This window comes from Nomia melanderi, chromosome 7 (assembly GCF_051020985.1).
Source record: "Nomia melanderi isolate GNS246 chromosome 7, iyNomMela1, whole genome shotgun sequence".
NCBI lineage: Eukaryota > Metazoa > Arthropoda > Insecta > Hymenoptera > Halictidae > Nomia > Nomia melanderi.
In genome coordinates, this window is record NC_135005.1 from 772,935 (window position 1) to 785,378 (window position 12,444).

A 12,444-nucleotide genomic window follows, 5' to 3' on the forward strand; every position below is an offset into this window, starting at 1 on the left:
GAAACAAACTGAGACCGCCACAGGGCGAGCCGATTCAATTTTACACCGAAAGTTCGTCGATCACCGCAAAGTAATTTCTATCAAACAAAACCGTGTGTCGCCGATGCATGTAGCCTGGGAACGTGGTACTATTACTCGATCGTATTACCGGTTCGCATGAGCCGGCCCTTCGGTCTCCGCGCGTTTTCGTCGTGAAACGTTGTTTAAATACAACTTTCGGCTAAAAGTTTCCAATTTGACGGTGCGAAACGGTGGCAAGCGAGTAGAACGTGGGCGGGGACGTAAATCCAGCTTTTCCGTGCGGGGCCAAAGTCAATTTCGGATCGAAAGTTCGTCCGCCGTGGTCAAGCAGTTCACCATGGTGCGCCGTGTCGGCCGTTAATAAGTTATAAGAGGAAGTTCCTCGATGAAAACTATAAAGCCCCGGCAGATTACAGCTTAGATGTACTTACAGAGGTCTACGGCGCGCGTCGTGCCGGCCAAAGCGAGAAAAAGCGAAAGACGGACGGCAGGTATCGCCCCCCCGGCGAAGAAACCGAAGCTTTCCGCCATGGCTGCCGGCTCGCGCGAGGGCTTCACCCTCGCCCTTTTCTCACCGTGACTCCGCTCGTGCCATTTCTGCCTCGTCAACCTGAAACAAAAAAGGAAACGCGACCGTTACGCCACCGCTAACGATAGTCGGGAGGGCGGAACGAGCAAGAGGGTTTTCAAGAGGGTCGGACTCGTTCCGTCGAATGTTCCTTGTCGAAGCTCTCCTGTTCGCGAGACGATACAGGGCCCTGACATGTTCGACGACTTCGTTAAAATCAAAATGAACGGCAATACTCTTCCGCTCGGCGCTGAGTTACTTCCGTTACCTTTCCTTTTTTCCGGCTTGTTTTTTCCATGGCAAATAATTGGCGAGACACCGATTTCTGTTACTTATGAAATCATTCTGTGTTACTTCGTTTCAATTTTTTCGAACGGCAGTGACATTATCTGTGGTTATAAAATGTGGTTTCTTATGCATTTGTGGCATATAGAAGTAGTTGAAACGTAAAAATGCACTAAGTTCGATAGAATTTAGTATAGATTTTGGTGGTTTTCATATATGGAAAATATTACCGTGGAACATAAAGTTTTGCTTAATTTAACTTTCCTGTAATTCGCTTATAAGAATGAAAACTTGTCATTATTCGTTAGTAGACTTGATTTTTTACAACATTCAGTTTACTTACTAGCGATAGTCCAGTTTAGAGTCTCCGCATGTCGGCTGGTAAATGATGTACTAAGAACTTGCAGTTTATCTTTTATTCAAAGTTTGCAGATTGATTTGACAAGAAATGAAAGGACTTCCTAATTTTATTATTTGTCACATGGAACTTTTTAAACGTTAAATTCATTTACTTCTATTCCTATATTTTTCATTGAACAATGAACTTTCTCAGTACAAGAACCCAAATGTAATCGTTAACTTTAAAACTTCTGTTCGAGTATGCGCATGATAAGTATTTCAACTTACCTCTCAATTTTCTTCTCTCGCATGTTTTAAATATCAGTTACAGAATCTAGACGTTTTCTAAAGGTATATTCATTTATTTGATCATTGGGTCGACGTTACAGTCCACTGCTACTAAATGCAAGATGATTTTACGTTCCGCTTCAATTGTTGTTCCTTCAAATACAAACCTTATTCTAGATAGTTCATGCTATGATTGGAAACAGTTATCACAAGAAGGCAGAAGTAAATTCCATTTGAAAGAAGTACATTTTTAAATCGAGCGGAACTGTATCGCGCGGTTTGTAAAATTAAAGTGAACGACGTTAACGTTGCGGGCAACTTCGCCGTGTTCCCGATGAACGATAACAGTGCGTGTGCTCCGCGAGCGTTTTCATTTAATTTACGAAGTTATTCGATTTAAGTTGAATGAAAGATTGAAAGAAGAATAAAGTTTCGGTGAGATTTAAATTTCCGTCTGTATTAATTCGTCGCCTGTTGAAAGGAAGATGCCGCGGCAGATGAGGCGCCATGAATTCGGCAAAGTAATTTCGAGCGAGTATGCCGCAGTCCGGCGAAGTTGAATCCTTTGTTTCATTCAATTTGGTCGAGTTTGCGTCGGCGTTATACGCAATTGCGCGGAGAATGGAAACAGAACGCCTACGTTGTCGATAGAAAAAAAAGATTTATGAACAGGAAAAAAAGAGAGTGGAAATAACTGGGATCAATTCGAAAAACCACGGTTTTAAAAAGCTCCCCAAAGGTTTCCCTGCGGCCGTTCCGTCCATGTCAGCCAATCCATTTCTATTTCCCGCCAGACAGCGTGTCATTGAAACGATATAGATACCTTTCTAATTGTTCAATGTCAGGACGCAGAATTTCTCAAATAATACGAGAATCATATGATCGATGAATCGCAGAATATACGACAAAGCGTGTTACTTTTATCTTGTCTTGTCGAATATTGGTAGTTTTGAGCATTAAACAATTGTTTTTTCAATACAGTCAATCTTGATTTACAATCAACTGGTCCCTTCCAAGGTATTTTAATACTTAAAAATTACCATCAAAACCATGTTAATGCTATCACTGCCGATGAACGGAGTACGAAAGGTAAACGATACGATTCTTAATAATTATCAGGAATGATTGTCCAAACGAATATCTAAAAAGTTAATGTTATTAGTCTTTTAATAAAATCAAAATGACACGGGGTTACTTTAAGTTCAAATAAAAAGTCTCTGAAACAGATTTTTAAAAGACTTCGCTTTTTCCACGATTATTTATTAACCAAGCATACCGTCAGAAATAATAAAGATTCATGCTAATGCTCATTAACTTAATCATCGAAGAAATCACGTCCAATTACCCTACATATTGACGGGAGTGGCGCGAGAAAATGCGAACACCTTCTCGATTGCCAAGTACATTGTAGATAACGTCTATAAATTCATAAACTCAACAATGTTGCTCGCTCGTACGAGTAAAGGCAACGTGGCGTGTCGGTGTGAACGTGCCGCGCGGTACACGTATATGCTTCGAAGAGGGGATCGGGCGGTTGTAAGAAAGTTGCGATTCCCGTGTCCGGACTTTGATGGAGTACGCCGCGGTAATTGCACCGGAAGTGAATAAGTAATGGCGAACGGTAGTAAGAAGTCGCCCGGTCGTAGGCCTCGCGTGCTTGCATTAAACATACATGCAGGAACGTACGGCCAGCACAGCGCGCGGAAAATCCACAGTTTATAGGGCGCCTGGCCGTGCACTTTACCCCGCGCGAGGTCCCGCCGCGTTCTCTCTTTGAAAATTCTTTCAGCTCCGGCCGGGAGACTCGTTACAACGGCGAGGCACGTCAGCCTCGATTGCTGATCAAACAAAGTGTATTTCAACCGGCTGCTATTACGTCCATCGTCGGCTCGGATGAACTTTCTACGTGGCTCGAACAACGTCCGTGGAGAACGATGAATTTGGTTTAGGACGGAGTGGGAACACGGTCAAAGGGGTGGCTCGACACTTGATCAGCCCCCGCTTCGTGATTCCAGGTTATGCAAATTTTTCAATTCATCGTTCGCGCTGCTCGCGAAAAAGAACGTTATCTCGACGTTATATCCATTGAAGGGGTGCTGGAGAGGGGAACAGAGAGTGAGAGACCTAGATACGGCGCGAAACATTCGAATCAATTTCCCGTCACCGTCTCCTCTCTCTCTCTTTCTCTCTTCCTTTCTCGGTCGCTGTTTCGTTCGGACCCAACGTTTCGATAGCGAAATTATTCATCGATTGTTTTCTTTTCATCTCCCCAGGACGGCGAGGGATTACCATGGTCGTGAGAGGCAGGTGGGACACATGGGTTTTGCCTCGGTCGTTTACGGTGGCCCGTTTCGCCTCCGCGATACCCCGGGCTTTCGCAATTATTATTCCATCGACGCGACGAAGGAGGTCCGTTTTACGATCGCTACGCCCGGACAATATACACCGCGTTTATACGCGTATCTACAGGGTGAGTCGGCTAAGACAAGCCACATGAATAACTCCTATAGTTCTAGGGATAAAGAACAATGATCGAGATAATGGTGGTTTGATAGTGGTAACTGTTACGTGACGGGTGGAGTTTTCGACACGTTGACTGTCGAATTGGCTTTTGTCAAATAACTTCTACGATTGAAGCAACTTCTTTAACAAAACAGAAACTGGAAAGGAAAAGTTCTTCAAAGCGACTACTATTCTAGCTTTTTTACGTCTCATAAACCCGATAGAATACGGTCCGTTCAATACCTCGTTGGGAGAAATTAATTAAATATTTTTTTTAATTAATTTTAGCATCTATTCAAGAACTTTTCGAATTTCGGTGACATGCCAGTCAAAGTGTTAATCAAGCGAATTTTCTTAGGAAATTGGAAGGTCTAGTTTGCTTATTGGAACAAATAACTTTTAAATACCTTCCGTTTCAACACTTTCTGAGATGATTTCAATGATCAGGTCATTTAAAGTCACTGAAAATCATGGACATTAAGAAGACTATAAAATGAACATATTTTAAAATATTTTAAGAAATATGTTGCATTTGTCCATAGAAAATTCAGTGATTAAAATAGGATTTCTGAGGAAATATTTTGATTAATTAACTTTTGCTGCGTCATTGTGGATAATGGAATAATTTGTACACATTTCATTGATGGGACATTAAGTCAAACAAAATACGCAAACAACGTTACGCTCATTAAATGCGCAGCATTTTCAGTGCCTACATTCTGCGCGTAAAATAAGTGACTTGTTGGATTAAGCAATTGGGGCAGTGCAAATAGTCGCTGCGATTATTGGATAATTCTGACTGGTCACCATTTTGAACATCTGGCATACCAAATTATTTACACGTTCTTTCAACAATTACACAGAAGCACGTATACAATTAGGTAAATGATTTTACGACATATGGTCAGATACTTTATGTTAATGGGATCAGCTTATTGACGATCAATATGATCAAGACGTTCAAAGTAGATATAACTATGAAATATTAGTACAGTAATTTTCTTTATTCAAGTAAATCCTTCATTGAATATTAATACTATTATGCATGCTGTAATGCCAACAGTTTTTATTTTTACTATACGAATAACTCAAAAAAGATTCATATTAACGAATTCAAGGATTCAATGCTATCTGTCGTGAATACACTAATTCATCATATGTTAGCTCTTCATAAATTTCAGCAGGGGTTTCCATCCGTAAAACTGCGTAGCATCAAGTTAAATTTCTTAGGGAACAAAACAAACCCTGCGAATTGAAGAACGTCTCTGGCCATTCAGCGAATTCCATTTGATTTAACGTGGAATGGCTGAAACGTGGCAGTGGCAATCCGAGCGTTACGTGGCCCACCCTGTATAGCGACTGGTATACATGTTTATATGTTTCGCGTCCACATATGCACGTTACCGCGGTGAGAAAGGGGGCTAGGGGGTTTGCGCGTAGCCCCGAGAAGGTAAGAGCTCCGTTAAGCCGCGGTTGTAAGCCGCGAAGGCTCCCCGTGATATTCTAGTTCGACGTCGAATCTCTTCGTTTGCATAGCAATGAGTTTATGCAGATTAATACACGCGAAACGTCTACGCGTACAACGTCTCGTGGGATGTAAAGCACCGGTATCTACACGGATTCGCGGGCGTGCATGCATATTTTATTGACGGCGGTCGCGCCCGTCCGCGGCTAAAGATTCCCGATCGTGCGGTGCCGGGCACCATGCGCGCGCCTGCGAGCCTAGGGCCCCAACGATTTGTCTCCCTACCGGTGTCCCATTAGTTATAATCCGCCAGCCTGAGACTTTATCAAACAATGCACGGCTGGGGCCGCTTGTTTCTGGGGATCTGATAGAGGAGGCTAGGGCGACCCGGTACAAGCTGCTTAGCAAATGATAGGGGTTTGATAAGTATCGGATACATCGATTTCAGCCGAGCTCTCTCTTTTTTTCGCTGAATAATGTCCGGTAATTTTGCAGCGGCCCGAGTGTCATGATGGTCTGAAAAGGATTTTGGAGTTGTTAGTACTTGTTAATTGTCGGTGCGGCTTTCGAAGTTGGAAATGTTTATTTGAGTTTATAAGTTTTAATCGCTTGTCTTCTTTAGAAACTGAACTCATTAGGGCTGTATTCTTCTTAAAAATATATTAACACTTAAGCACTTGGAAATTTGGGGTTTCAAACACGCTATAAATACCGCACGTTTTATGAAATCATTTAGTGAAAATTAATTCCATTTTTGATTAGCTGAAAACAAATCGATTTAAATAGTATAGACAATTTTGTGGTTTTTACAGTAAAATTGTAGAAATAGGCGTAAATATGTAAGTCCATAACAACGTCAACGTCTTCATCTGACTCCCTATATGAAGGTACATATCTGCATCGCACGAAACCTCTTTAGTATATCAAAATCGTCCTTTTCCTCAGATATATCTTCATATTCACTAACATTATCTTCAATATCACTTGGGGTGTCCAAGTTGTCACAAAATGTTTCATGGTCTAAATCCATTCTTAGAAATTGAAAATCATCATGACATTAAGTGTTGGATTTCATAACTGTACATTGTTTTGTAATTTAGTGTTTGACTTCATGAGAAAAAACAAGCACTAAATAAGTAAACAATAAACAAAAACACGCATTAATGCGTGACTAGGTACTTAAGTGTTAATAACACGAGAATTCTGTTTTTATTCCAAAGGTTAAATACTAATAGCGGAAAGATAAAATTTAATTTTCATTCGAAACAGACAGTAATGTTTACTTATTAAATTTAATTTTTGACCTTTATAAAGAGTGAGATTTAATATACGTACTAATTGTACGACAAGAGAGTAAGTGCATATTTATTATTATTTAGAATAGATTCTTTTCGAATAGAAGAATTTTTTAAATAACCATTTCTTAATTTACATTTCTTTTGTTTTTGGATATACACATTGGCCAAGTGAAATATTCTACTATGTTTTAAAACATCGCAGTTTATAGAAGTTATTTGTTTTTTCAATGTGCTCTGAATTTAAACGAATCTTTTTGTCGTAATACATTATTCACTTATGATCTATAACTCAGACAATGTTGTCTATTTATAGATGCGTATACATATCTAATATAAGATATTTTATCCTTCTTGATTATATCTGGCACGCTCTAAAATATGTGACTGCGCATATTGTTAATAAAATATGGCCTTATGTTCACTTATGTATTTAATTATCTTTATATAGTAAATATGCCTTACAGGTTTACACGTTCTTCATTTTATTGTAGACCTCTCCAAAGCTGAATTAAATTTCATTAGCCGATGGTTGATAGTTGAATCATGCTTACCAGGTAACAACTGGCGGAGCTAATTAGACACTTGACACCGGTAAGAGAATTCAATTGGAATGGTTATAGTAACTAATCGTCTTGTTAGTTCGTATAATTTGCTTTGTTTGCCCTCAATTTTGTGTAAGTGCTCTCCCGTCGCAAAGTGTACAAGATCTTAATTAAATGGTCTAATTGTAAGTGGTATTGCATTTGTAATGCGCTCACTCCTCTGTCTGTCCGATTCTCAATCAGTAATGCATCACAATATTACAAATTAATAATTAATATCACTGTTCTATGTTTGAATATTCGCATAATGGAGAATTAATACTCACACATTGCTAATACATAAATCGGTAATGAATAAATGAAACATCCAAAATTCAATATCTATTATTAAGTATACCATAAAGTAATTGAGTACCTTTTAATAAATTTAATATTGTATTTCTATCGAAGGAAGAAAAGAAAATATATTCATATTAGAAGTGCAGTGCGTAATAACAATTCAATATAATAAATATCTAAAAATTAATATTTTAATTTTAGAATATCAGTATTACATCACTACAATTTTCTCTCTGTAATTGTTATTTTATTATAATTTTCTTTTCTATAGTTATAATTTTACAGTTATAATTTATTACAGTGCTCTTGTAAAACGGTATCTCAAATTAATATTCTTTATATCGTTCTTGACATCAAATTAAAATATGTAACCGAGATGCATCATAAAATATGAATTGGACAAAAATGCTAATTATAATATGACAGAAAATAATTGATGTACCTACATAAAAATATCAATTTTCACCGTTCTCTCGCCGGTAATTACAGTCGTTAGGCGCAGTGGAACAGAAAAGTAAAATAATCGTTCGACGAATTCTCTGATATAATTATATCAAGCAGCGTATAAAAGCTGCCAAAGTTGCTCTACAGCTTCATCGAACTTCCTATTATCCGCAATTAAACGGACACGGTGCGCGAACCATACATCATCGCAACGGGCGACGAAGCGTAATCGATGTCGTGATAAAATTGCCACGGCGTACAGCTTTCGAGGTGATCGATGCAGGTAGACAAAAATAAAAATATGATTATCCGTAACAGTCAAAAAGAAAATACTCGTCTTTTATACAAGTATTACATGCTTCAAACTAACCGGATTTTTAACGGTAGTTGTCTCCACTTTAGTTATAATTGTATATAAAATTTAGTTTACATAAGTTAAATACACGCTGCTTTAAAAGCAACTTTCTTATCGGTCATCTACAGTTTAGCGACTACTTAAGGTTTCTTGTTCATTACTACTCAATGTATTCTTTTGAATTGGAGCCAAGAGTACGGTTCAAGCTTGTGCATACAACAATTTCTTAATACTTTTGTTCGTATCTTTCCTATAAAATAGTATAAAAATTAAAGTAAGATTAACTTCGCTTAAATGTAAATGTAACCATGAAGCAATGCAATTTATACAATGTGCAGAGAGTAAAATTAATTCATGTCCTTATCAAGTTACTACAGGTTAACTACCGGCTACCATTAGATGCTGTAATCATTATTGTCACGCCAAACTATTATAAATATTTGAAAAAACCATTTCGATCATTGTGGCTCAGAGATCGCCCATTCGAGAACCGTTAGAAAAACACGGCCCCGATAAAACGAAGTGGTTACCAATGGATCGTCGCGTTGACCTTAATTACACGGATGGCTCGAGAAAAGCTGACGACGCGATGGTACGGTTTCGAGATCTCTGCAACAAGATGCAACCGTGAGATTGGTGTATCTGCCGCGTCATCGAAACCCGGTGGGTGCGGGAGCAGGGCAAGGGAAACAAAAGAGTGAAAAATAGACGGCAACGATGGTGGAAAAGTGATTCTTATCGGGCTCAAAAATATGCGCGCGGCCACCGCGAGAGAGATATACGAGCAGCGTAGACTGTCCGGGCCGGGACGTTAATGTCAGTTAATTATCCGTAAAACGCCCGGGGCGGAAGATCCGTTTTCGAACTGGCGGTGCTTGTAACGCGTGGGCGCGGCCGGAGTGTTTTCTGGAATCACGACGCGCCCGACAGAATTTCTCGTGTCGATTTCGTCCCGTGAAAAAACGACTGGCCGTTTATGGACGTTTCCACGCCGTTCCGATCCGATCGGGTTTCTCGATCGACCGGCCGTTAAGAATTCATTTTGATAATTGAACTAACCTTCCCGCTATTAACTTTCCCCTTTCAGCCGCGAATCTTTCAGCCATGGCTTGTTGGTAATTTGACGCTCATCGCTAAACATTCTTCTTTAGTCGCGCGGTAATATATTGGGTTGTCCGGAAAGTTCGTGCCGATTTTTAAGGAGAATTGAATGGCAACACATTTAAATTTTGCTATACATTTATTAAATTATATTGGTGCCATTTTGTACTATTGCATTTTATGGTGTCTTCTAGTTCTTTTGAAAAATTTCGGGTTTCGTAGCGATTGTGTTACGTTTAGCGAAGAAAAGATCGCCGAATAAATAAATGAGATTTGAATGAATTCTATTTTATTTGTATTTTATGTTGTTTATATGAAATTACGTATTAGCAGATGTTTTATTAAAATATGTTGAACAATATTGTATATTCGATGTAAAAGTCGGTAGCGGAAAGAACAGTATAGAGCAATTATTTTTAATTAAGTAAAATATTAATATTTTGTAATATATTAAAATGTCGGAGAAGTTAGTTTTGTTCACTTGCAAAATAAGAAATGTGACAATTCATAATACGAAATGGCAGTGTTCAATTAATGAAAATATTAATGTCGCAGTAATTGTTTTTGTTTATCGCAAGACACGAACTGTGAGAACGAAACAGTAGCTAGTGAAAGTGTTTCATTATATCCAGAGAGGGATGAAAATTTTCGGTCACTTCTATTATCATCTCTTTTATGCAGAAAAATAGAAGATATCAATGTTTCGTGATATTATTTTACAAGTTTTATAATATTTCCATTATACCTACGCCGTTATTTATTATTACAATATTCTACAGTTTATAAATAGCGAAGAATATTTATTCTCTTCTGATATTTTCAATCACAGTTGCAAACATGTTAAAACATTCTTTAAAACCTTTGTGCCTTCGTTTACTTCATTCGTGGATAGACAAAACTTGAAATTGTACTATATCAAGGAGCTTCTCAAGAAAATTTTCTGCGATTTCCATTTTTTACCTTCTTAACGGCGACGTCTTATCGTAACGATGTCAGAAGTCTCGTGACGCAGACGGAGAATTTTACAACGAGCAAAAAAGCGTCGACGGATCAAGGCGAGTTTGCGGTTTGATCCTCGACATGATCCTCGTGTTCTGTTCGAAAGCACGCTTCGACGACTCCAATCCATTCCGCCCAGAATTTCGTGTGCTCTCGTCCAAAAAGAAAAGCTGTTCCGTGTCTGCGACACGGGCTTTAGCAGAATTTCATCCGGAAAACGTAGCTTTCTTCAAATATTTACGCGGCAAATAGCTTGGTCCGTTGCGGGGATGAAACCAGCGATGACAATCATAAATTTGATTCACGTCTTGCTTCTTCAGCAATGAAGACAAAATCGCTGTATTGTTTCAAACGCGAACAGAAAATAAAGTCTGTTCCTTAAATTGAAAATATTCAAAAGTTTAAATATTCTTCTCTTCATTTTAGATATTCATAAACGCATAATTGTAAAAATGAGCTACAAAATATTTCCTATCTTTTCTATATTTAAAATACATATATAATTTTAAATGTCACATATGCATAATATTCGTAAGTAATAAATTAAATAATTCAAGTCGTAATCTAAGGCAGATGTTCAATAAGCAGGCCTCTGAGCTAAATATTTTTTAAAAAACAAATTTTATTCTATGTATTTAATACATAACATTAAAAATTATTAAATTAAAGTACTTCAACGTCATTACAATATTTCGATAAAAGGAAAACCTAGTACCAGAGAAATATTTTTTTTAGTTAACTTCACATATTGCAATACGCTTCACGCAAGACAATCATGAGGATAAGGAAACGATTTTACATATTTTCTTAACATATTGCAACTTTTTTATTTATATTTTATTTATCTATTTCAAAAAATTAGATGTAAAAATACTGCTGTACGGAAAAGTTCTCTATTTTAGATGGCTTTTTCATTTAGTACCTACACATTACCATGCAGAACAGTTAAATGCAAATATACTATACGTGTGTTCGTTTAATTTAATTTTTAGATCTGTAAAGCCATATAAAATATTACAAAACTTCAAAAATCGCGTAAGAAAGATTACGTGAGAAAATAATTGAGTGTTCTTCAATTATTATTAATCCTTTACCTTATTATAGTAGTTACATTATCCGTAATAATTCGATACAAGAAGAAGTGCTTCTACGTTAAAAGAAATTCTTACACATGTTGTATTTCGAATTGAAGTAGAAAAACAATATTTACATTTATTAAAGTCGAATTGTTCATTCGAAATCTTCGTCACAACTCTGCCCTGATTTTCTCCGGCAGTGTGTTAACCCTTATACCGGCATCCGGGTACCCATGTCGAAACTTTGTTCTACACAGTTTTGTTTCGTTCCTGTGAAAATTTAACATAATTTCTTTGGATTTCCATTTTTTAAACATTTTTACACTAATTTTTGTTTCGAAAGTAAAAAATGTACAGGAAAATTGTATTACTGAAACTCGGAAAAATGCAGACATTTTAGTTGACAATGTAAGGGTTAAATCACCTCGCGGAAAGTAAAGGCAGCCGTTCCAAGAAAAAGAGAATATTCCGTGAGCAGTTCAGCTAGATCGGCGACCCCATTGAAAATCGCGTGTACCACAGTACCACACGTAGGTTCGCTGTTCGACGTCGTGACACGTTTCCGCGATTTCGCAAGATTTCCCGACTGCCTCAGGACGGGGTTAAGTCGGCCCGCGGAGAGTAATGGAGAAAGTATGCCGGGCGCTCCGTTCATCGTTTCGCATCGACAGACATCGGCCGGGATAAGACGCCTCGAAAATTATAGAGGGCTTTATTCGAGAATCGTGTATTGCGACGGTTAGATTTATGGCGTTGTATGTACAGGCCGCTCGACTTTCCATTTATCAGAACGGGTACCTGTAGCATTCGGAGCCGGAATGG

General features: G+C 38.1%; 1 protein-coding gene across 1 annotated transcript in view; it reads right to left on the minus strand.

The window, feature by feature from the left end:
- Positions 1–12,444, minus strand: part of LOC116424242 (discoidin domain-containing receptor 2) — a 281,595-nt gene that overhangs the window by 153,987 nt on the left and 115,164 nt on the right. The window contains exon 3 of the mRNA XM_031970366.2: positions 453–631. Coding sequence (XP_031826226.1) covers positions 453–552 — 100 coding nt within the window. The 5' untranslated portion in view covers positions 553–631. The remainder of the gene's footprint in view (positions 1–452; positions 632–12,444) is intronic.